The sequence below is a fragment of the Macaca fascicularis genome, chromosome 8, assembly GCF_037993035.2.
Source record: "Macaca fascicularis isolate 582-1 chromosome 8, T2T-MFA8v1.1".
Taxonomy (NCBI): domain Eukaryota; kingdom Metazoa; phylum Chordata; class Mammalia; order Primates; family Cercopithecidae; genus Macaca; species Macaca fascicularis.
The window spans coordinates 57,646,213-57,672,103 of NC_088382.1; the positions used below are offsets into that span (position 1 = coordinate 57,646,213).

Genomic DNA, 25,891 nt, shown 5'->3' on the forward strand with positions numbered 1-25,891 from the left:
CCACCACGCCCGGCTAATTTTATATTTTTTAGCAGAGATGGGGTTTCTCCACGTTGGTCAGGTTGGTCTCGAACTCCTGACCTCAGGTGATTCAGCCGCCTCAGCCTCCCAAAGTGCTTGGATTATAGGCGTGAGCCACGGAGCCTGGCTTTATGTGTGTGTGTGTGTGTGTGTGTGTGTGTGTGTGCGCGATGGGAGTCTCTGTCGCCCAGGCTGGAGTGCAGTGGTGCAATCTCGGCTCACTGCAACCTCTGCCTCCCAGGTTCAAGCGATTTTCCTCCCTCAGCCTCCCGAGTAGCTGGGACTACAGGCGCACCACCATGCCTGGCTCATTTTTATATTTTTGGTAGAGATGGGGTTTCACCACATTGGCCAGACTGGTAACTCCTGAATTCAGGTGATCCACCCACCTCATCCTCCCAAAGTGCTGGGATTACAGGTGTGAGCCACCGCGCCCAGCCTGGGTCATTGTTTAAATGGAAGCATTTTTCTTTCTTCGTGGTACATAAAGTCTCGGTGCATCTTAGATTCAGGCACATCTCAAGTGAGCTGAAACGCGGTACTCAATTGTAAGCTCATTTAGTTGTGTGTGCCTCTTTGCTGTACGTGACTTTTACTGTGTGAATGCTGTGGAACTCTAGCCTTGCTAAAAAAAACATGCTCCTGTGTATTCGGTTTCATTTGGGGTAACAGGCAGTCCAAAATATCTGACTTCACAGGTCTAAAGGTTTTCTCGCTCATGTAAACGAAGTCCAGGGGCGGGCAGTCAGGTCTGCCCTGCCAGAGCCAGGAAACCACGCACGGTTGCTCCCTTCCCCTGCAGAGAAGCCTGTGCCCCGACCCCGGGGGGAGGCTTCCTCCAAGTTGCACATGAGGCCGGGGATTAGCGTTTTAGTCTGCTCAGCTAAAAATCGGTGTTTCTGATTGCCAACTAGTGACAGCACATGTGGTGCCCAGCCCTGGGTTTCTAAACCCCATTCTGTCGTCCCAATTGGTCCTGGGATGTCTGGCTGGGTCCAGGGCTTGGCGTTCTACAGTGACAAAACGTGTGAAAGTGAAGTTGAGCAAGAAGAGGAACAGCATAGCAGCAGATTGTAACCCAACACTGTCTGAGTCTATGCGAACAGACCCATTATTCTCCCTAAGGGAAGTGCGCATCTTCCCTAGCCGCTACTGTCCGCTTTCTGCGCGGCCGGGCTGGGCTCCGGCCGCAGTGAGGCAGTCTCGTGTAGATGAGACCACCATCCTCACCGGCCGAGGAGATGCCCCTGGACCACCTGCATGGTCAGGATCCAGGCAGGTGACAGGGCTCAGGGCCGCAGCCGAGTCCCCCAGAAACAGTCCCCCTGGGACAGTGGCTTCACGCTGGCCCAAGAGGATTCAGACTGGCCAGGCCAGGCCAGACCAAGTCTTCTAAGGCAGTTCCTTGCAGTGAACCTCCTACTGTGTGTATGTCTGTGTGGAGTGTGTGTGATATGTGAGTGTGGGGTGTGTGGTGTGGCTGTGTGGTTTGATGTGTGTGGGGCAATTGTGTGTGTGGTGTGGTGTGTATGATGCTGTATGTGATGCTGTGTGGAGCGTGTGGTGTGGTGTGTGTGGTGTGTGTGTCATGGTGTGTGGTGTGTGATCGTGTGGTGTGCGTGAGATGTGTGTGGTATGTGATGGGGTGTATGGTGTGGTTGTGGTGTGTGGTGGTGTGATGGGGTGTGGTGTGTATGATGGGATGTGTGTGGTGCGGTGATGGCGTGTGTGTGGTGTGGTGATGGGGTGTGTGGTGTGGTTCTGTGTGGTGTGTGTGAAGGGGTGTGTGATGTGGTTGTGTGTGTTGCTGTGATGGGGTATGGCGTGTGTGATAGTGTGTGATGGGATGTGTGTGTGCTGGGATGTGTGGTTGTGTTGTGTGATAGGGTGTATGGTGTGGCTGCGTGTTGTGTGGTGTGTGTGGTGGCGTGAGGAAATGTGTGTGGTGTGGTTGTGTGTGTGATGGGTTGTGTGTGGTGTGTGATGGGGTGTGTGTGGTGTGGTTGCATGTGGTGTGACGTGAGGTGTGTGCATGGTGGTGTGATGGGATGTATTGTGGATGTGTGTGGTGTATGATGGGGTGTGTGTGGTGTAGTGTGAGGGTGTGTGGTGTGGTTGTGTGTTGTGTGGTGCGTATGGGGTGTGGTGTGGTTGTGTGATGGCGTGTGTTGCGTATGATGGGGTGTGTGGTGTGATGGGGTGTATTGTGGGTGTGTGGTGTATGATGGTGTGTGTGTGGTGTAGTTGTGTGTGTTGTGGTGTGTGTGATGGGATGTTTGGTGTGGTTGTGTGGTGTGCGATGGGGTGTGTGGTGTGGTGTATCATGGGTGTGTGTGTGATGGGGTGTGTATGTGGTGTGGCTGTGTGTGCCCCTCTCCCTTCCTGCTGCCTGCTCAGTGGCCCCTGACACTCTGCTGCATGACCCGATGCCTCCCTTCCCCAAGTGTGGAGAGTGGCTAGGTCCCTGCAGCGGGAGGTGGTGCTGTGAGAAGGCCCCGGGACCTTCCACACCATCCAGGGCGTGGGGGACACCTGCAGGCCCCGAAGACCCAGCAGCTCTGAAGACTGAGCAGCACCAAGTCTGTCTGGCCATCTCTGGGGAAACTGGCCCACATCAGGTCCCTGGCACTGTCTCCAGGGTGCTGCGGTTTTATTCAGTTTTCCCAAAACAAGAGGGGTGTGGTTCTGGGGGTTGTAACCCAGTACTGCACCCCAAGGCTCTAGCATCCGGGCTCAGCTGCAGGGGCTGGGTCGCAGTCAGGAGGGAAAGGCTGTCCCCTGCCCCCGGGGGCACCTCTCATAAGCAGGGGTGCAGGCAAGGAGGCCCAGGGGACAGGGCCCCCCACGTGGACTTTCTGCCAGCAGAGGAGGGTGCACTAGGAACAGCGGCTCCCAACCCTCAGCCCTCGGGTCTCCTCTCATAGCTCTGCTTCCCACCTACCCACACGCTCCCTCGGGTCTGTTCCCCTCGGGTGCACTCCACTTAACGCAGCCTAGGCACCAAGGAGCTGCTTTCAGCAGTGCATTCATGAGACGCAATGGATTGAGCAGATCTGTCATAATTGATGGCAGTTCCTTCAGAAGCTCATTCCAGTTGCCCCACTTCCTGCTACTACCTTTGGTTCCCTCAGGACTCAACTGGAGAGCCCAGGCCACTTGATCCTTTGGGTTTCTGTGGTTTCCAGGGACTTTGTATGTAAGGTTTCATTTTCTATCAATCTGACCAATTTTTTTTTTCTCCTTTGTCTCAGCTGAGCATAAAAGCATTTACCATTAACTACTTTGTGTATCAGTAGAGTTCAGAGTGTTGCGGGAAATCAGGGACCCTGCCACGGCAGAAGAACATAAATTGTGAAGACTTCATGGACATTTATTAGTTCCTCAAATTAAAACTTTTATAATTTCTTACACCTGCCTTTACTGCAATCGCTGAACATAAATTGTGAAGATTTCATGGACATTTATCACTTCTCCAATCAATACTCTTATAATTTCCTATTCCTGTCTTTAATCTCTTAATCCCGTCATCTTCATAAACTGAGGATGTGTGTCACCTCAGGACCCTGTGATGATTGAGTTAACTCCACAAATTGTAAAACATGTGTGTTTGAACAATATGAAATCTGGGCACCCTGAAAAAGAACAGGGTAACAGCAATGTTCAGAGAACAAGGGAGATAACCATAAGGTCTGACCGCCTGCGGGGCCAGGCAGAACAGAGTCATGTTTTTCTTATTGCAGAAAACGAGTAGGAGAAATATCACTGAATTTTTTTCCTAGTAAGGAATAACCCTGGGAAGGGAATGCATTCCCAGGGGAGGCCTATGGACAGCCGCTCTGGGGTTGTCTGCCTTATGCAGTTGAAGATAAGGGATGAAATATGCCCTTGTCTCTTGCAGTGCCCTCAGGCTTGCTAGGATTAGGAAATTCTAGCCTGGCGAATTCTAGTCAGACTGGTTCTCTGCTCTTGAACCACTTCCTGTTAAGATGTTTATCAATGACAATGCGTGCACAGCGGGACATGGAACCTCATTAGGAATTCTAATTTCACCCTGGCCTTGTGACCTTGCTCTGCCCTTCTGCCCTTGTGATCTTTTATTGCTATTTGAAGCATGTGATCTCTGTGACCCACTCCCTATTTGCACTCCCCTCCCCTTTTGAAATCCGCAATAAAAACTTGCTGATTTTGAGGCTCAGGTGGGCATCACGGAACCTGCCGACATGTGATGTCACCCCCAGAGGCCCAGCTGTAAAATTTTTCTCTTTTGTATTCTTTCTCTTTATTTCTCAGACTGGCTGACACTTACGGAAAATAGAAAAGAACCTACATTGAAATATTGGGGGTGGTTCCCCTGATACAGAAGACTTTTGTTTATTGTTATAAAATTAATGTGTGGACCAGGCACATGGTGGTTCACACCTGTAATCCCACCACTTGGGGAGGCCGAGGTGGGCAGACTGTTGGAGTCCAGGAGCTCGAGACCAGCCTGGCTACATGATGAAACCCCATCTTTACTAAAAATACAAAACATTAGCCAGGCAGGGTGGCGTGAGCCTGTAGTCTCAGCTACTCAGGAGGCTGAAGTGGGAGAATCACCTGAGCCCAGAAGGTCAAGGCTGCAGTGAGCCATGATAGCACCACTGCACTCCAGCCTGGTCAACAGACTGAGACCCTGTCTCAAAAACAAACAACAGAAGAGGACACAAAAAAAGTGAAAGATATTCCATGCTTATGGTCTTGAAGAATGAATATTGTTAAAATGACAATTCTGCCCCAAAGTAATTTACACATTAAATGCAATCCCTATCAAAATACCAATGACATTCTTCACAGAAATAGAAAAAAAAAAAAATCCTAAAATCTGTATGGAACTAAAAAAGATGCCGAATAGCCAAAACAATCCTGAGCAAAAACAACAAAGCTGGCATCACACAACCTTTCTTCAAAATTTATTACAAACCTATAGTGACCAAAATAGCATGGAACTGGCATAAAAACAGACACATAGATCAATGAGACAGAATGGAAAATCCAGATATAAATTCACGCATTTATAACCAACTCATCTTCTACAAAGGCGCCAAGAACTTACAATGGGGGAAATGACAGCTTTCAATAAATGGTGCTGGGAAAACTGGATATCCACATGCAGAATGTGGAGACCCCTAACTCTCACTTTACACAAAAATCACAGAAATGGATTAAAGACTTAAATCAAGACCTGAAACTGTGAAACTACTAGAAGAAAATGTTGGGGAAACTCTCCAGGACATTGGTCTGGGCAAAAATGTTTTGTATAAGGCCTCAAAAGCGCAGGCAACCAAAATGGACAGTTGGGATTACATCAAGCTGAAAAGCTGCACAGCAAAATAATCAACATAGTAAAAAACAACCCGAAGAATGAGAAAAAATATTTGAAAACTATCCACTTGATAAGGGATTCATAACCTGAATATATAAGGAGCTCAAACAACTCAATAGCTAAGTTGTATCACTTCAAACTATATTCTTAGAAATGTAAGCTATTAATTATAATCAACAGGATAACCACTACGAAAAATCTTTAAAACATTACAGAAAAGAAAACGAGGGGATTCAAATGGAATACTAGCAAAATCAATCAAATACAAAACACTATTGGAGGAATTTAGGGGAAAAAAGATTGAAACTTACAGAAAACAAATAGCAAAGTGACAGAAGTGGTTCCTAATCAGAAATCATTTTGAATTTAAATGTATTTAATTCACCAACTGAAAGAGAGATTGGCAGAATGGATTTTAAAAACATGACCCAACTACATGGTATCTACAGGTGACTTAAATCCAAAGACACAACGAGATTTACAGTGAAAGGATGATGGAAAAATATTTTCCATGAATTAGTAACCAATAGAAAGCTGGCATGGCTGAGATTGTGCCACTACTCTCCAGTCTGGGCAATAAGAGCGAAACTCTGTCTCAAAAAAAACCCCCAAAAAACAGATAGCTGGCATGACTACTAATACCAGAAAATAAGACTTTATAGGACTTTAAGTCAAAACTTGTTACAAGAGATAAAAAAAAAAGGACATTATGTATTGATAAAAGGTCAATCCATCAAAAACATTATAAGAATTATAAAGACACAAACGCCAAACAGCAGATCTCCAAAACATATGAAGCAAACATTGAACTGAAGGGAGAAAGAGATCGAAAATAACGGAGGCTGGGCATGATGGCTCACGCCTGTAATCCAGGCACTTTGGGAGGTCGAGGTGGATAGATCAGTTGAGGTCAGGAGTTCAGGGTCGGCCTGGCCAACATGGCAAAACCCCATCTCTACTAAAAATAAAAAACAAAAATACAAAACTCAGCTGGGCATGGTGGCAGGTGCCTGTAGTCCCAGCTACTTGGGAGGCTGAGGCAGGGGAATTGCTTGAACACGGGAGGCAGAGGTTACAGTGAGCTGAGATCATGCCACTGCACTCCAGCCTGGGCGATGGAGTAAGACTCCATCTCAAAAAAGTTAAATAAAATAATAGCTGGAGACCTCAATACCCCAGTGTCGATAATGGAACATCTAAACATAACAAGAAGGAAACAGCAGACTTGAACAACACTATCAACCATCTAAACCTAAGGGACACAAATCAAGTCTCAATCACTTGGGGTCAGGAATTTGAGACCAGCCTGGCCAACATGGTGAAACTCTGTCTCTACTAATAATACAAAACCGGCTGGCCAAGCGCGGTGGCTCATACCTGTAATCCCAGCACTTTGGGAGGCTGAGGCGGGTAGATCACCTGAGGTCAGGAGTTCAAGACCAGCCTGGCCAACATGGTGAAACCCGGTCTCCACTAAAAATACAAAAATTAGCTGGGTATAGTGGCAGGTGCTATAATCTCAGATACTCAGGAGGCTGAGGCAGGAGAATTGCTGGAACCCAGGAGGCAAAGGTTGCAGTGAGCCGAGATTGCACCATTGCACTCCAGCCCGGGGGAAAACAGCAAGACTCCGTCTCAAAAAAATAAAAATAAAAATACAAAAACTAGCCGGGTGTGGTGGTGGGTACCTGTAATCCCAGCTACTTGGAAGGCTGAGGCAGGAGAATCGCTTAAAACTGGGAGGTGGAGGGCTGGGCGCTGTGGCTCACGCCTGTAATCCCAGCACTTTGGGAGGCCGAGGCAGGTGGATCACGAGGTCAGGAGATCGAGACCATCCTGGCTAACATGGTGAAACCCTGTCTCTAGTAAAAAATACAAAAATTAGCCGGGTGTGGTGGCGGGCGCCTGTAGTCCCAGCTACTCAGGAGGCTGAGGCAGGAGAATGTGGTGAACCTGGGAGGCGGAGCTTGCAGTGAGCCGAGATCGCACCACTGTACTCCAGCCTGGGCGACAGAGAGAGACCCTATCTCAAACAAAACAAAACAAAACAAAAAACAACAAAAAAACAACAACTGGGAGGTGGAGGTTGTAGTGAGCTGAGATCACGCCACTGCACCCTAGCCTGGGCAACAGAGAGAGACCCTGTAAAAAAAAAAAAAAAAAGGAAAAATAGAATCAACAAAACTGAAAGTTGATTCTTTGAAGAGGCTAACAAAATTGACTTACCTTTACCTATAAAGCTAAAGATGATTAAGCTATATTTAGAAAAAGAAAACATAAATAACTATCAGAAATGAACACAGGGACACTACCACTAACCTTACAGAAATAAATGCCAGTGCATTAGATAAACTGGATGAAATGGACAAATTCCCTAGAAACACTCAATTACCACAACTGACTCAAGAAAAAATAGAAAATTTGAACAGATCTACAACAGGCAGTGATTGAATCAGCGATAAAAAACCTCCAACAAAGACAAGACTAGCACCACATGCCTTCACTGTTGAATTCCACAAAACCTTTAAATAATTAATACCAAAATCTTTCTCAAACTCTTCCAGTAAACATCAGAGGAAGGAAAACTTTCTAACCCATTTTATGAAGCCAGCACTACCCTGATACCAAAGTCAGACAAAGGCACCACAAGAAAACTAGAGACTAATCTCTTCTTGATGCAAAAATCCTCAACAAAATATTAGCAAAGTAAAATCAACAAATTATTATAAAGGATTATTCACTATGGCCAGGTAGAATTCATCCCAGCAATGAAAGTGTGGTTCAATATACAAATATTAATCAATATATGACATTAATAGACTAAAGGAGAAAAACCACAGGTTCATTTTGATGCCAAAAAAAAAAAAAAATTGGCAAAATTCACCATTTCATAACAAAAACACTTGCCAAATTTAGAAGGTACTTCTTCAACATGATAAAGGGTATTTATGAAAACTCACAGCTGGCCGGGCACAGTGGCTCATGCCTGTAATCCCAGCATTTCGGCAGGCCGAGGCGGGTGGATCACGAGATTAGGAGATCAAGACCATCCTGGCTAACACGGTGAAACTCCATCTCTACTAAAAATACAAAAAATTAGCCCACGTGGTGGCGCGTGACTGTATCCAAACTACTCCAGAGGCTGAGGCAGGAGAATCACTTGAACCCGGGAGGCAGAGGTTGCAGTGAGCCAAGATCACTGCACTCCAGCCTGGGTGACACAGCAAGACTCCATCTCAAAAAAAAAAAAAAAAAAAGGAAAACAGAAAACCCACAGCTAACATCACACTCAATGGTGAGAGATGAAAACTTTCTCCCTAAGATCGGGAACAAGAGAAGGATGCCCACTTTTACCACTGCTGCTCAGCATTGTGCTGAATGTTCTAGCCACAACAATTAGGTAAGAAAAAAGAAAAGGTAGTCAAATTGGAAAAGAAATAAAACTATCTCTATGCACAGATGACATCATCCTATATATAGAAAATCCCAAAGAATACACAAAATAAGTACTAAAGCTATTAATTCAGCAAAGTTGCAGGAGAAAAGACCAACACACAAAATCAGTTGTTTGTATACACTAGCAATGAACAATCTGGAAACATAGTTAGGAAAAACAATTCCATTTACAATAGTAGCCAAAAGAACAAAATAGCTAGGAATAAATTTAACCAAGGAAACAAAACATTAGAAGTATTTAAAACTGCTAAAAATTGCAAACCATTGTTGAAGGAAATTAAACAAGACATAAATAAATGGAAATGCATTCTGTGCTCATGGATTGAAATACAGTATTGTTAAGATGGCAATATTAACCAAAGTAATCTGCAGATTCGATGCAATTCCTATCAAACGCCCAATGGTCTTTTCGCTTTTTGAAAAGCTGATCCTTAAATTTTTTTTTTTGACACACTGTCTCAAAAACAAGTGTCAGTATCGCCCAGGCTGGAGTGCAGTGGCACGATCCCTAAATTCTTTACTTTCATAAAATATTCAAAAGCAACTTCATGCAATTCCCACAGTTATATTTTCATTTTAATACAGACAACATTCTGAAGTTCAAAGAATTTTTGGCAGTACAGGTGCAGTGGCTCACGCTTGTAATCCCAACACTTTGGGAGGCTGAGGCAGGCAGGTCACCTGAGGTCAGGAGTTTGAGACCAGCCTGGCCAACATGGTGAAACCCCGTCTCTACTAAAAATACAAAAATACAAAATACAAAACTTAAAATACAAAAATTAGCCGGGCGTGGTGGTGCGCACCAGTAGTCCTGGCTACTCGGGAGGCTGAGGCGGGAGAATCATTTGAACCCGGGAGGTGCAGCCTGGGCAACTGTGAATCTCAAAAAAAAAAAAAAAAAAAAAAAAAAAAAGTTACTGGTCGTTAGTTAATAAACAGTGCTTTAAAAATTCTCATCAGTGAAATAATTTTTATTTATTTTTTTGAGACAGTCTTGCTCTGTCGCCCAGGCTGGAGTGGCAGTGGCACCATCTGAGCTCACTGCAGGGTCCGCCTCCCTGGTTCATGCCATTCTCCCGCCTCCTGAGTAGCTGGGACTACAGGCGACTGCCACCACTAATTGGACTGCCTGGCTAATTTTGTTTTTCTATTTTTAGTAGAGACAAGGTTTCACCGTGTTAGCCAGGATGGTCTTGATCTCCTGACCTCGTGATCTCCCCGCCTCAGCCTCCCAAAGTGCTGGGATTACAGGTGTGAGCCACAGCACCCAGCCAATAATTTTTATTTCTTATAGAAGTAGTTTTTAAAAGTTGAATTCTTTACTAAATTATTCCTATGGCTTTGTTCTGTTGACTATCATGTGCCAGACTATGAGTTGCTGACAGATAGTGATTAGGACACAGTACTTGTCCTAAAGGAGTGTATTATATACTTGGGTTTTTAGTCTGACAAAGTGCTAAAATTGATATTCATAAGCGTGGGATCATTCAAGTCTTCACTAAGCTTAAATCTGAAACTTTCTGGATTATTTTGGGGTTGAAAAACAAATGTTTCATATACAACCTGCATATCAAAATATTTATAATGTAAATATTACCACTCATACAATATCATTCATATTTCCTTGTAATTGTAATCAGTGTTAAGTGTTGTTTCTTGGTTTCCAAATCAAATATTCTTATTCAGCAAGAATCACGAGTTGAAGTTCAAGCCCCAGTGATGATTCAGATGTGCAGTTCCTACATTGTGTAATGACCATGTAACGTCTAGTGTAATTTTCTGAATGTTTTCTGAATGCTGTACACAGCAAGAGTTTCTTCTTACTGCACTCTCGTGAGCAATGATGAACTTTTTGAGCACACAGCTTTGAGACTAGACCCACACACACAACTTGTAACAATCAATTTTTTTTTTTTTTGTTTTGGAGATGGAGTTTCACTCTTGTTACCCAGGCTGGAATGCAATGGCACGATCTTGGCTCACCGCAACCTCTGCCTCCTGGGTTCAAGCAATTCTCCTGCTTCGGTCTCCTGAGTAGCTGGGATTACAGGCATGGGCCACCACACCTGGCTAATTTTGTATTTTTAGTGGAGATGGGGTTTCTCCATGTTGGTCAGGCTGGTCTCGAACTCCCGAACTCAGGTGATCCACCCGCCTCAGCCTCCCAAAGTGCTAGAATTACAGGTGTGAGCCACCACACCTGGCCGTAACAATCAACTTTTATTGATATGAAAAGTAGTCATTAAAAAAACAGGGTTTCCTACAATGTAGGTGATCCATTTAATGAATGTAGTCCAAATTATCAGGACTCAAGCAAGAATTATAGCGAATTAGTTGTTACAGAAAACAATGTATTATCAACTCTACTCCAAAGTGGGCTTACTTTGGCCATTTTTGTGCAAAAATATTTACTAGATCATGTGTACCAGATTGTTCACATACACGATCACTTATTTTTCTTTACAAATGAAATATGGTTCAATAGGTGTCACTTGTTGAGAAGATAAATTTGTTATTTTACTTTTAAAAATAGACATGGGATCTCACTATGTTGCCCTCTTGGTCTTTAACCCCTGGGCTCAAGGAGTTCAAGCAATCTTCCTGCCTTGGCCTCCCAGTGTGCCTGGACATTAATGTTTATTTTAAATGCCATAACGCATTTAACCCGCATTTATCAGAACAAACTAGGCAAGTAGTATAATAAACTATTTTGTAAGATGAATATTTTGCTCTTTAAACTGCTTAAAAGAGATACACACTACTTTTGGAAAAAAACTTTATTAAACACTCAAGAGTATACTTCTCAAAATCACAGAAGAGTTTCCAAATACAAGTGTTAGAAGGAGAAAACAACAACAAAAAGCTAAAAGCCAATCAGAAACAGTTCGGGTGTGCAGAGGACTGCAGGGGGACAGGGACTGCACATGGGAAGGAGCCACTTTTGTATTCCATAATTTGATCTTGTGCTAGAATGCATGCTTTTTTTTCCTCCAAATGAGGAATTCATTTCAAATAGGAATTTCTTTTATTCTCCTGGAACTAAAATGCTTAGTGCTATCCCTAACATCAACCATGGGATTTTTGAAGTTATCCCAAATTTGCAATGCATAAAGCACTTTTATGTATCTTCCAGTTGTAGATCGGAATAGCAAAAGTGAATGCTATGACCAAAATTTTTACCCTCCTAAATAAAGACGTTCCCTTCTAGAGAGCAAATCTACCGTAAAATGTCAAAACTAAAAGAGAATAAAATGAAAGGAAAAAACCTAGAAAAATATCCTAAAATATCAAATGCAGTCATTTCTAAATATAAGCCATAATTAGAGCTTTACCTATTGTTCTTATTGTTCCTATGCTGCTTCTACAATGTTACATCAACTATACTTAGCTTTACTCTCCCAAAATCTTGGCCATGAAGCCTTCTGAGTGTGCTTTCCAATGTGCCAGAACCAGAGGGCATTCCAAGGTTTCTCACATTTCCTGTTTATGGAGACAGCTGTTTCACTAACTTGCAGCACTTGTAAATGCTTTGAAAGCTGATCACATACTATATTCTTGACTTAATACTTTGGTAAGCCTGGCTATGTATCTTTCTATAAACCTCACCTAACCTTTGATGTTACTATAACCTTATCTTTGACTTAACCCATATACATTTACTCATAATCTTGATTTAAACTCATGCTATAAAACTGTAGCACGAAAGGGATTTCTCTTTAGTGCTTCAGGAAAATCAGCTCATGGATTACTGCCAACCAAAGTATAGTAGATTCTTTAAACAATGTAACACCTCCTATCTGCAGACTCCCACAGACCTCACATCCAGGGCTCCCATCCTTCCCAGGTTCTGCCAAGGATGTTGGGGTCTGTTGCCTGGTCAATCAAGCACTTCACTTGAGTTTCTTCTGAAAGCCCACCCTCTGGTTCTCGGGCACGAATGTTGTGATCTTTGCTTCCTCGTGCCACAGCCACATAGTCTCTGAAAGCAGGCGCCTTCTCGTGACCCAGTAGCAGCTCATCACTGGAAAAAGAACAAACAGAAAACACAAAGCATGTGTTATTTTCCTTTGTTGCCTGCATTCCTAGTGATCCTATCCAAACACATTCCCCATGTCATCACTCACAGAGTCTTTTCTGTGGCTTATAACCTTTCAGTAAAAGATTGGATCTGTAGGAAAACAGAACAAGAATTATGCTGCTCAAGTTTTTGTGTGAATGTAAGCCTTCACTTCTCCTGAATGAATTCCTAGGATTCACCTAGGAGTGGCATTGCTGGGTTCACAATGATAACTCTATGTTTAACTTTGTGAAGAACTGCCACCTTCCCACAGCAGATGCACCCTTTCCCACTCCCACCAGCAGAGTATGAGGAGTCCACCTTCTCTACATCCTCAACATTTGTTAGATTCCTTTCTTTTTAATTAAAAAAAAAAAGAAAGTTTTAAAAATTTTTGGTAGAGACAGGGTCTTGCTATATTGCCCAGGCTAGACTTGAACTCCTGGGATGTAGTTATCCTCCTGCCTTGGCCTCCCAAAGTGCTGGGATTACAGGTATGAGCCACTGCATTAGCCCCATTTTAAAATTATAGCCATCTGGCAAGGCGTGGTGGCTCACCCGAGGTCAGGAGTTCAAGACCAGCCTGGCCAACATGGCGAAACCCCATTTCTACTAAAAATACAAAAATTACCAGGTGTGGTAGCATGCACCTGTAATTCCAGTTACTCAGGAGGCTGGGACAGGAGGATTACTTGAACCCAGGAGGTGGAGGTTGCAGTGAGCCTGGGTGACAGAGCAAGACTTTGTCTCAAAAATTAATTAATTAAACAATAGCCATCTTAGCAGGTGTGAGGTAGTATCTCACTTGGATTTCCCTGATGACTAGTGATGCTGAGCATTTTTTCATGCGCTTATTGGCCATTTGTATATTTTCATTAGAGAAATGTTAGTTCAAGTCTTTTGATCTTTTTTTTTTGAGACAGGGTCTTGCTCTGTCACCCAGGCCGGAGTGCAATGGCACGATCTCGGCTCACTGCAACCTCTGCCTCCTGGGTTCAAGTGATCCTCCTGCCTCAGCCTCCCTAGTAGCTGAGATTACAGGCGTGAGCCACTGAGCCCAGCCCTGACCATTTTTAATTGTCGATCTACTATTAGGCTCTAAGAGTTTTAAAATGTATTCTAGATACAAGTCCCTTATCAGATATATGACTTGCAAATATTTTATCCCTTTTTTTTTTTTTTTTTTTTTTTTTTGAGACGGAGTCTCGCTCTGTCGCCCAGGTTGGAGTGCAGTGGCCGGATCTCAGCTCACTGCAAGCTCCACCTCCCAGGTTTACGCCATTCTCCTGCCTCAGCCTCCTGAGTAGCTGGGACTACAGGCGCCCGCCACCTCGCCTGGCTAGTTTTTTGTATTTTTAGTAGAGACGGGGTTTCACCGTGTTAGCCAGGATGGTCTCGATCTCCTGACCTCGTGATCCGCCCGTCTCGGCCTCCCAAAGTGCTGGGATTACAGGCTTGAGCCACCGCGCCCGGCTATTTTATCCCATTCTAAAGGCTGAAACACTTTCCTGATAGCATTCTGTGAAGCACAAAATTGTTTAATTTTGATGAAGTCCAATGTATGTATTTGTTTCTTCCTTGTGCTTTCAGTGTCATACCTAAAAAATGGCAAGTATCACAACAAAATCCAAGGTCAGGATGATTTACTCCTATTCCTATTTTTTTTTTTTTTTAAGACAGAGTCTCGCTTTGTCGCCCAGGCTGGAGTACAGTGGCGCCATCTTGGCTCACTGCAACCTCCACCTCCCGGGGTTCAAGTCATTGTCCTGCCTCAGCCTTCCTAATAGCTGGGATTACAGGTGCGCATCACCATGCCCAGCTAATTTTTGTATTTTCAGTAGAGACGGGGTTTCACCTTGATGGCCAGGGTGGTCTCGAACTCCTGACCTCAAGTGATCCACTCGCCTTGGCCTCCCCAAAGTGTTGGGATTAGAGGCGTAAGTCACCACGCCCAGCTGATTTACTCCTACTACTAAGTGTTTTATAGTTTTGACTCTTGCATTTAGCTCTTTGATCCATTCTGAATTAATTTTTCCACATGGTGTGAAACAGGGACCTAACTTCATTCTTTTGCCAGTGCTATTTGTTGGAAAGGTCACTGAATGGTCTTGGCACCCTTGTCAAAAATAAGTTGACCACAGACTGCCACTATTACTTAATTCTAAAGTCCAACTTTTTTCCTTCCTGTGAATCATCTCCATAAATTTATATTTGCTTTAGACCTCAACAAGAAAAAATTTTAAAGCTAACCTAAAAGCCAACTCAAATTGGAGTCTCATCTAACAAGTCCACACCGTGCTTTTCATACCTAGGTACTATGTCCATCAGGGTCAAATGCCCTAAAAAGGACAAAAGCAAATTTAAAACCTAAGTCTCCTCATGCATATAACAATATTCTGGCCTAAGAGCACACCTTCTGTTTCTCCAATTGGCACCACTGTTCCAGGGACTGAGTGTAAGCCTGAAGACATACGTCACAGTTGCAGGCCTCGCCCTGGCTTTCAGGAAGTCAGCCTCTCTAAGCCCTGCTTTCCTCCTCAATGAAAGCAGAGAAGTCATGCTAACAGAATATCAAGTGCTCAGCACTTTGTACATATGTTGGTTCCTCGAGAAACAGTAGCATGTTGGTAGTCCGTTAGTTTTTTCCACATATAAAAATCTTACCAAGTAATGACTGCTGGATTGGCACCTGCTAACTTTCTCTTAGCGTAACATATTTTCTGTCGGGGATACCAATTTTTTTCAGCAACATTTATTTCTTGAATCCATGATCCTCCTTTTTTCAGCATTTTCTGTTCAAAATTCTAAAAGAAAAGAATATGATTTTCCCGGCTGATTATAATGGTACATACAATCATGTCCAAACAGATTAAATCCAGTAATGATCTTAAACAAACATCTATAACCAGGAGCAGCCTTGCTTTATTGTCTACAGCTACAAAGCTGTTCATATAGACTCCATGGTGCACACATCACGAGACGAGGGGCCTCAGCAGGCCCCTTATTTCTCCAAATAAAGGTTTTGCCTCTTAACTTTTTTTTTTTTTTTTGAGGCAGAGTTTCGCTCTTGTCGCCCAGGCTGGAGTGCAGTGGCGTGATCTTGGCTCACTGCAACCTCTGCCTCCCAGTTTCAAGCCATTCTCCTGCCTTAGCCTCCCAAGGAACGGGGATTATAGGCGTGCGTTACCACACCAAGCTAATTTCTGTATTTTTAGTAGAGACAGGGTTTCACCATGTTGGCCAGGCTGGTCTCCAACTCCTGACCTCAGGTGATCCTCCCGTCTCTGCCTCCCAAAGTTTTGGGATTATAGGCGTGAACCACTGGGCCCGGCCTCTGGTTTTCAAGCCAGACAATCCTAAATACTAATTTTGAGAAATGCTGTACAAAATAATGTAAATATTTTCATCAACATGACTCAATGCACTTCCATCATACACGGGAGATACCAGCTCGATCACAGGGACACTGTCACAAAAGTGAAAAGTGCACATGAAACAAAACCTACTTTCCAGTCAAAGGAAGGCTCCTTGACAAACACATCCATGGTGTTGGTGAGCAGGCCAGGGTCTGAGCGGAAGGCCCGGAGCGCGTGTACCATGACGCTGTACATAAGGCCCATTTCTTTCATTGGTAACATCAGATTGATAAACTGGCGAGTTAGCCGAAAAGGCATCAACTCAGGGACTGGCAGAAACTAAACAAGAAAAAAAGGCAAGCAGCAGAATATGTAAGCCAGAACTCTCAAAGTACCGAGCACAAACGGCAGCAACCTCTCATAGTTACTGTTCACATTTAGTAACAATATAGACTCTGCTTCCCTTGAAATCAGCTACACAGATGTGAGTTCCTACACTCAGGAGTAACCACCTTAGCTTGCATTATCCCTCAGCGCAAAACCCACGTGCGCAGGATACAGGCCGCAGATATTGAGAAGGATGGATCCAAACATTCAGAGGTTAACCAGAGAAAAGATCTGTATCACATTTTTTACCAGACATTTTTATTATGGGGCTTCCTAAAACTTCCTTAGAGTCTTCCTTTGACCTGCGAACACATTTGATTCCCGGTTCTGATGATATCATTGATCACCATGACTTCTGTGACCTGACTGAACAAGGCTGAACGAAGTGATTATCCCTTTCTGCAATCAATGACCATGACAAAACGAACCTAATATGTTGTTTTTCCTTAAAAACTGTCTATTTCTGGAGGGTGTTGAAAGTCCTATGATGACTCTCGCCTCGCCCAGGATCACGAGAGCACAGCAAGCGCACCTGTGTAGCGGATCCAAATGCATGCCCAAAGTCGATCCCAATCATGCCGCCAGTCTCCATGGCCACCATAAAGTTGTTCAGATGTCTGTCTCCAATCCCGAGGATCCAGTGGCTGATGCATATCAGAGCATGAGAGCTGGCAAAGTGGGAGCGGAGTGCCAGGAAAGCCTCGGGGCTTGTACTCATCCTCACAAAGGCCCGCCTGCAAGAGAGACACAGCTGTGCGGCTGCTGTGATCCTGCTAAGGGTGAGGGCAGAAGGGTACTTACTTTAAGAGATCGGCAGGCACTTTACTTTCTCGTTTTCTAAAAGAGGTGATTGTTTCAGTACGATTAGCTCCCCTATGATTTAATAATAGAAACATCTAATTAGAAAAAATTCTCTGACTTAAAATTTAAATTTTAAAACTTTTTGTTTATACTGAGACTCAAATATCAAATAACCTTGATGATCTCTCTGAGGCAAAGCTTTCTAAGAATCAAAAGAAAACATGCAATTCGCAGAAGAACAAACTAACTAATACAAAGGAAAATCAAAACCAAACTTACTTATACATTAGCATGTAAGCTCCAACATCATGTTTTCCTGACATTTTTGTCAGCCAATCTCTATATTCACACAGCGGTGCCTTGGGATCACTAGTAAGTGAGAAAAGGGGAATCGGAATTAGGAAGATTTTAGCATTATGTGATTTCAAAGACAAAGATCACCAAGAAGTCACTGAAAAATAGCAAAGCAGCAGGAAAAAATATGACTTTTAACCATATTCAATATTAATACTGAACCCACATTACTCTGGATCTTGAATTTCAATATACCATTATTCATGCTTAATTACTCCTAAAGAAATCCAAGCTATTGCCTACGAAAAATTTAGGTACAAAACCATTAAATACAATAAATTTCCCACTGACATAGAGAGGAGTAAGATGAACTAAACATAACTGTTTATTAACCAGGCATGCAATTCTGCAACTTTGACCTAGAAAGAACCATAACAAGAGGGCGACAGCACAACAGGCAGCTGCTGGAAGCCTCGGGCCATGTCACTACCACAGCCAAAAAGCCCACACAGTTTTGCTAAAGATGGATTATGTCTGTTTTTATCCTTATTTAGACCACTTCCACTTCTTTTTCTTTTTTTTTTTTTTGAGATGAAGTCTCGCTCTGTCGCCAGGCGAGTGCAGTGGTGCGATCTCGGCCCACTGTAACCTCCGCCTCCTGGATTCAAGCGATTCTCCTGCCTCAGCTTCCTGACTAGATGGGATTACAGGCAAATGCCACCACGTCCAGCTAATTTTTGTATTTTCAGTAGAGACGGGTTTTCACCATGTTGGCCAGGCTGGTCTTGAATGCCTGACCTCGTGATCTGCCCGCCTCAGCCTCCCAAAGTGCTGGAATTACAGGCGTGAGCCACCACGCCCGGTCACTTTTTCTTTCTTTTGAGACTCTGTCGCCCAGGCTGGAGTGCAGCGGTGCAATCTCAGCTTGCTGCAACCTCCACCTCCTGGGTTCAAGCAATTCTCATGCCTCAGCCTCCTAAGTGGCTGGGATTACAGGCGCCCGCCAATACGCCCAGCTAATTTTTGTATTTTCAGTAGAGACAGGGTTTCGCCATCTTGACCAGACTGGTCTTGAGTTCCTGACGTCAGGCGATCCGCCCACCTCGGCCTCCCAAAGTGCTGGGATTACAGGCGTAAGCTGCTGCGCCTGGCCAGTGCCACATCTTTCTTCATATCTCCAACATGTAGATATACACACAATCCATAGTAAATATGAGAAAATATTTTTTCTTTTTCTTCCAATAACCTTCTGCACTCCTATGAGAAAGTATTTTCTTAAATGACAATGGATGCTTAAGTGAACTTGAAAAGCTGTTTTCAGTGTTTCCTAGGAAAAAGGCAGCACCTGGGCAGTGGGAAACAATGTTATATACGTATGTTCAGGTACTTTTGTAAGGAAAGCTTTAACAAGTTTTCCCAATAAAATCTAAAGACAGAACAGCTTCATGTGTGACTTAGCAATTCAATCACTTCAGGTGAAATAAATCTTTTCTAAGTTGCTACTAAAGTTAACTTTAAAAGTAGTCCCCTCCATCTTAAAATTCTCTCCTCCTAGTTTAAAGTGAGATGAAAATTCTTAGGTTATAAAACCGTAGGCTGGGCGCAGTAGCTCAGGCCTGTAATCCCAGTACTTTAGAAGGCCAAGGAGGGCAGATCATGAGGTCAAGTGATCAAGATCATCCTGGCCAACATGGTGAAAACCCATCTCTACTAAATACAAAAATTAGCTGGGCATGGTGGCGCACGCCTGTAATCCCAGCTACTCGGGAGGCTGAGGCAGGAGAATTGCTGGAACCCGGGAGGCGGAGATTGCAGTAAGCCGAGGTCACACCACCGCACTCCAGTCTGGCGACAGAGACACTGTCTCAAAAAATCAAAACACTGTAACATGCTGAATTAAGAAAATAATAGCAAGGATTTTAATAATGGGTACTGGAAGTGCCCTGTAAAAAGGCAGTTGGAAATTATTTACATAATTCCATTATGTAAGGTGCTTTCAATTCTCCTGGTACCTATATCAACCCTGTGTGGTTCCACGCTACCATCCCGTCCCACAAATGCAGACAGGTACCACAGGAAAGGCGACACTTGCTTGGCACCTGCATTGTCAGGCAGAGGCTCAGTGCCAGGGCCAGATCTGAATTTGTGAGACTCCAGGAAGCATGCTCATCAGTTGCCCCGTATTCCAGGGAAAGTAGAAACAATTCTAAGCAAAGGACTCAAATGTCTGGAACTAAAAGTTGGTGAACACTGCCCTGTAGAGTAATTATCACCTGGGAATATGAGTTTGATAAGAATACGTTTGATTTTTTCAGAAATCTTTCCTGACTGAAGGGAACACTGCTCCTATTTAAAAACTTTTTAGGAAAGAATCAGAGGACATCAAAGAGAAAGAGGCCCTGAAGCTGTTCCTTCATCCTACAGCTTCGTCACCCAAACCTGTCAACTTCGGTTGTCAAAATCTGTCAACCCTCAAAATGTTTCTCACGTTGTCCTTATTTTTTTTTTTACAAAAACAAAAAGGAAATAAAAAAAACTTGTGGTTAATATACATGTTAATTGTAGAAAACTTGGAAAATAGAGAAAAGGATAAAGAAAAATAAAAAAGCATCCATATCATGACTAGTAATCCCAGCTACTCCACTTTACAGGCTAAGTGACACAGGACAGGTTACTTGACCTTTCTGGGCCTCAGCTTCCTCATCTGTATAGCAGTGATAATAATACTCACTTACCTTGTAGGTTGTTGGTGAGAAGTAAATTGGTTCATACACGTTAAAAATTGAGAACAGTGCCTATCCCACAGAAAATGTTTTACTACATGTTATCTGCTAATTTTATTATTATTTCCTTCAACAATTTTTCTTCCCCCCACCCAAAGTTAACATATATTTTGTATTATGGTAAAATATCTGCAACTACTGGTTAGCAGCCAGCACTCCATTTGGTTTATTGACCCAGCCAGCAGACTGCGGGGCAGGCAGTGTGGGCTCTCGAGCGCGCCTGTCACGGCCCCGACCTGCCACTGGAGAAGTGAGGGGAGGCGACTGCTGGGGGAGCAGGGCGTGTGGCCGCCCTTACCTCAGGTAAGCCGCCTTCTCCTCTTGGGACATGGTGTTCAAAAGAAGGTCCTTCAAGGTAACAGTATTTTCAAGCCACTCAATTAATCCTAACCTGAAAGGGAGAATAAAAGGTTAACGAGTAAACCCAAACTGCTCTTTCTTCACTAGAAAAACAGTCCCGTGGACGCCAAGCAATGTGCAGCAGCCTACTGGCTGGGAGCAGCCTGGCAGTTACCTGGAAGTCATGGGCACCACGCTGTAGGTCCTCAGCTGCAGGGCCCTCTGGCTGCAGGCGGAGTCTTGGGCCAGGATCCCATTCATGACCTGGAAGAGCTGCTCCACACGCTGGTCCTGCCGCAGGTCCTCGCCACCCTTCACCAGGAAAGGGTGCTCCCTCTCATTGTGGCCACGGATGATGATGCGCTTGGGCCTTCGCATAGACGCCATGACTGTCACCTTCAAAAATCAGAATGTCACCTCAGGGCACAGGCTAGTGACGTGTCAAACTCAGAGGGAAAAGCCACACTGGCTGTGAGCATTCCTCCGCGGGGCTGCCCTCTGAAGACAGTGCCAAAGAAGAGCAGAGCGTTCAGGCCAGCAACGAATTCCTGCTACCTGCTTGTGCCTGACTACTGTGCCTGCAGAAATGTTGTATTCCTGGTTATAAATACTTGCTTATGAATGTGGATACCCTTAGCAAGCAGCAACAGCCAACATGCAAACTTTCTACAGTGGTAAGCTAATGCTACACATATTTTATAGTGGATACTCACACACAGCTTACTCTTTGAGTTTATGGTATCTTAAATAGAATTGTTGTTCAAACACTGGAGACATTATATTAAGAAACTCAGGGCCGGGAGTGGTGGCTCATGCCTGCAATCTCAGCACTTTGGGAGGATGGGGCGGGTAGATCACCTGAGGTCAGGAGTTCGAGACCAGTCTGGTCAACATGGTGAAACCCTGTCTCTACTAAAAATACAAAAATTAGCCAGTTGTGGTGGCGCACACTTGTATCCCAGCTACTAGGGAGGCTGAGACATGGAGAATCGCCTGAACCCAGGGTGTGGAGGTTGCAATGAGCTGAGAATGCACCACTGCACTCTAGCCTGGGTGACAGAGTGAGACTCTTGTCTCAAACAAAGAAGAAAAAAAAAGGCCAGGCGCACTGTTTCACACCTGTAATCCCAGCACTTTGGGGAGGCAGAGGTGGATGGATCACGAGGTCAGGAGTTCAAGACCAGCCTGGTCAACATGGTGAAATCCTGTCTCTACTAAAAACTCAAAAAACAGCTGGGCGTGATGGCACACGCCTGTAATCCCAGCTACTTGGGAAGCTGAGGCAGGAGAATCATTTGAACCCGGGAGGCAGAGGTTGCAGTGAGCCGAGATTGCACCATTACACTCCAGCCCAAGCAACAGGGCAAGACTCCATCTCAGTAAATACGTTAAACTCGATATATCTGTGATCAACATGGGCTGTTGTCTCTTATTTACTAAAGGCAAACAGATCATTCTCGTATCTGAAGAACGTTCATCAGGACAGGGACTGGGTCACACACCCTCACACCTACCCGCTCATCAAACCCGGCGATTCGCACGTGGTACTCTGGCAACGGCTTTCCCCTACCGTCATACTGACCTAAAACAAACCAGAGCCTTGCTTAGGAACAGCTTGTTAGACAACTGCCTGTATTTTAAAACATGTCTCTTGATCTACTTTTTAAAAAGCCAATCTAACATAAAACTTTTTACTGAAAAGTTTTCATTTAAAGGAAACTGACTTTTAAAAAATGTTATTTCTTGGCCAGGCACAGCAGCTTACTCCTGTAATCCCAGCACTTTGGAGGGCCGAGGCGGGTGGATCATGAGGTCAGGAGATAGAGACCATCCTGGTTTACATGGTGAAACCCCGTCTCTACTTAAAATACAAAAAATTAGCTGGGCATGGTGGCAGCGCCTGTAGTCCCAGCTACTCGGGAGGCTGAGGCAGGAGAATGGTGTGAACTCAGGAGGCACAGCTTGCAGTGAGCCGAGATTGCGCCACTACACTCCAGCCTGGGCGACACGGCAAGACTCCAACTCAAAAAAAAAAAAAAAAAGTTATTTCTCAATTTGACTGATTATGGAACTTAGCGCTCTATTCTAATAGCATGGACAAATCCTAAATAGAAAAATGATGCATTGACTAGAACACTGCATATTCTCAAGGCCAATCAAGCTGCACATGACAAGGCTTACATTTAAATGTTTTTCTTGAATTGAACCATATGCAACTGCACAGTCATTATTAATGACAAAGAAAAGTGTTTCTCCAAATATATTTTTTCTTATACCCACTGAAATGAGAACATGAATAACCAGATTAAAACTTTTTTCTCCTCTGGCAAATTTGGGGTGAAGAAAATGGAACTTACACAGGTTTCCTCTGAAAAAGTCACGCCTTGAAATCTGGCCAATTTGCTGTGCATCTCTAACCCTAATATTATTATCATTTTTCCTGCAGGTCAGTGACTTATCATTAACTTGTCACTTTAAATGGAACTGTGTACACATCCCAGGAAGTAATCTGCGTCTATACCTGTATTGTATTTCTGAAGAAAAGTTATTCAGGAGCAAAGTATGAAATGAATATGTTCAGAGGAAATCTATGATTGCTGTTTACCATTATTACCAAATGAAAATCTGAACATTTGTCAGAATCAGAAATATAAGAACTATAATCTCATTAAACATTTAGTAATGTGTGCTCATTCATAATTATGGATTTTCCTAATGATGAAAAATTTGGTGAATTTTAAAATTCCTTAAAAAAAGAGATAACTGTCAATATCCCAGTATCACTATTCCAGAAACCACAAGTTATCACAGTGCTGTGCTCCTGACAGTACAGTTTTGTCACCCCTGGAGGTTAACTCACCAGGAATCTCCAGCTCATTTCTCAGGAACTCCACTTTGAAGTCGCTCATCCAGGGCGAACATTCTTTCAGATTCCCAGGGGGTTTTGAGTCTTTGTTCATTTTCAAAAGTAGCATGTTGGTAATGTCATTGAAGTCACTGAGCTTCATTCTCAGTAGCTTAGAACCTCCTTTCCCAAAATGTTTATCAAATTCTTTTCCAAAAGTCTGAAATTAATAAGAATTTACTATAAAGACTGATGTTTAGTTTGGACTGTGGAAAGGGCTCTAAGCTTATAAGTGTAATGAATGGAGTGCGCAATGATATATGTTTCTTCTCTGCTTTTAAGATGTATAGTCTTGGTTGGGCATGGTGGCTCATGCCTGTAATCCCAGCACTTTGGGAATCCAAGGTAGTAGCATTACTTGAGCCAAGGAGTTCGAGACCAACCTGGGCAACAAACATTAGCCAGGTGTGATGGCACGTGCATGTAGTTCCATCTACTCAGGAGGCTGAAGCGGGAGGATCGCTATTGAGCCCAGGAGTCTGAAGTGTCAGTGAACTATGATCATGCCACTGCACTACAGCCTAGGTGTCCGAGTGAGACTTTGTTTCTAAAAAAAAAAATTACAGTTTTGCTTTCCTTGAATATTTCAATACTCTAAAACATCCAGAGTTTGCCTTTTGTTTCCTGTGTTCCATTATAAGTGACATGGTTAATGCCTGTAATTCCAGCACTTTGGGAGGTCGAGGCAGGTGGATCACTTGAGCTCAGGAGTTCAAGATGAGCCTGGCCAACGTTGTGAAACCCCGTCTCCACTTAAAATACAAAAAATTAGCCAGGTGTGGTGGCTCATGCCTGTAATCCCAGCTACTCAGGAGGCTGAGGCAGGAGAATCGCTTGAACCCGGGAGGCAGAGGTTGCAGTGAGCCGAGATCGTGCCACTGCACTCCAGCCTGGGTCACAGAGTGAGACTCCGTCTCAAATAAATAAATAAATAAATTAAATAAATGACATGGTTAACCGGGCGAGGTGGCTCACGCCTGTAATCCCAGCACTTTGGGAAGCTGAGGGGCGCAGATCACGTCAGGAGCTCGAGACCACCCTGGCCAATATGGTGAAACCCCGTATCTACTAAAAATAAAAAAAATTAGCTAGGTGCGGTAGCATGCGCCTGTAGTCCCAGCTACTCGAGAGACTGAGGCAGAAGAATCGCTTGAATCCGGGAGGCGGAGGTTGCAGTGAGCTGAGATCATGCCACCACACTGCAGCCTGGGCGACAGATCAAGACTCGGTCTCAAAAACAAAAAACATGGTTAGTAGTGACTTTTAGTTAATAAATCCTAATAAGGGCTTTAAAAACTTGGTGAAGTCATTTAACTTCTGTGCACTCATTGTCTAGTTACTGTTCTACATCATTATGATGACACAAATAACTAAGAACAAAGTTAAAAACAATAAAATAAAGGAAGTAGTTCACTAGAAAGAAATGGCTTATAATTTTTGATACCAACTGAAGAGAAAAATTTAAGAATGCCACTTTCTTTAGTAAGAGTCTTTCAAGTTATTATTTTGGGTAATAAACCAGAAAAAATATTATTTAAATAATCTTTTATTTTTATTTTTATTTTTTGAGACAGAGTCTTGCTCTGTCACCCAGGCTGGAGTGCGGTGGCGCTATCTCGGCTCACTACGACCTCCACCTCCCAGTTCAAGTCATTCTCTTGCCTCACCCTCCCGAGTAGCTGGGACTACAGGCGTGCACCACCATGCCCAGCTAAGTTTTGTATTTTTAGTAGAGACAGGTTTCACCATGTTGGCCAGACTGGTCTCGAACTCCTGACCCTGTGATCCGTCTGCTTCGGCCTCCCAAAGTGTTGGGATTACAGGCATGAGCCACCGCGCCCAGCAGATATGTTTATTCCTAAAAGCAGTTATTATAAGTACTCTACCTTGGAACATATTAATTATCTCTTTGCATTAGCCTCTACTTAGATATTTATTTGAATTATAATTCTGATATCAAATAAAAAATAAATCTCAAGAGCATTACTAGCAGTTACTCAACAGTTGTCATGATTTACCTGATCATCTCTAATTAGAAATGTTCTTACCAAATTTATAACTAATGTCACAACATAAATCTGGTGTAAATGAAACATGCTCTATTTTAAGACAATCCACTATAGGAAAATT

At 43.7% G+C, this 25,891-nt stretch overlaps 1 protein-coding gene across 4 annotated transcripts in view; it reads right to left on the reverse strand.

Moving 5' to 3' along the window:
* Positions 1-11,601: 11,601 nt before the first annotated feature.
* PRKDC (protein kinase, DNA-activated, catalytic subunit) overlaps positions 11,602-25,891 on the reverse strand; it is a 189,532-nt gene continuing 175,242 nt past the window's right edge. For 2 of the 4 annotated variants that reach the window (XM_005563280.4, XM_005563279.4), the window contains exons 77-86: positions 23,717-23,921; positions 22,371-22,438; positions 21,032-21,252; positions 20,816-20,908; positions 17,720-17,809; positions 17,441-17,512; positions 17,172-17,373; positions 16,403-16,591; positions 15,561-15,700; positions 11,602-12,860 (exon numbers count right to left, since the gene is read on the reverse strand). In XM_005563280.4, coding sequence (XP_005563337.3) covers positions 12,656-12,860; positions 15,561-15,700; positions 16,403-16,591; positions 17,172-17,373; positions 17,441-17,512; positions 17,720-17,809; positions 20,816-20,908; positions 21,032-21,252; positions 22,371-22,438; positions 23,717-23,921 — 1,485 coding nt within the window. In that variant the 3' untranslated portion in view covers positions 11,602-12,655. The remainder of the gene's footprint in view (positions 12,861-15,560; positions 15,701-16,402; positions 16,592-17,171; positions 17,374-17,440; positions 17,513-17,719; positions 17,810-20,815; positions 20,909-21,031; positions 21,253-22,370; positions 22,439-23,716; positions 23,922-25,891) is intronic. The other 2 variants (XM_005563282.4, XM_005563281.4) reach the window with 1 other exon arrangement.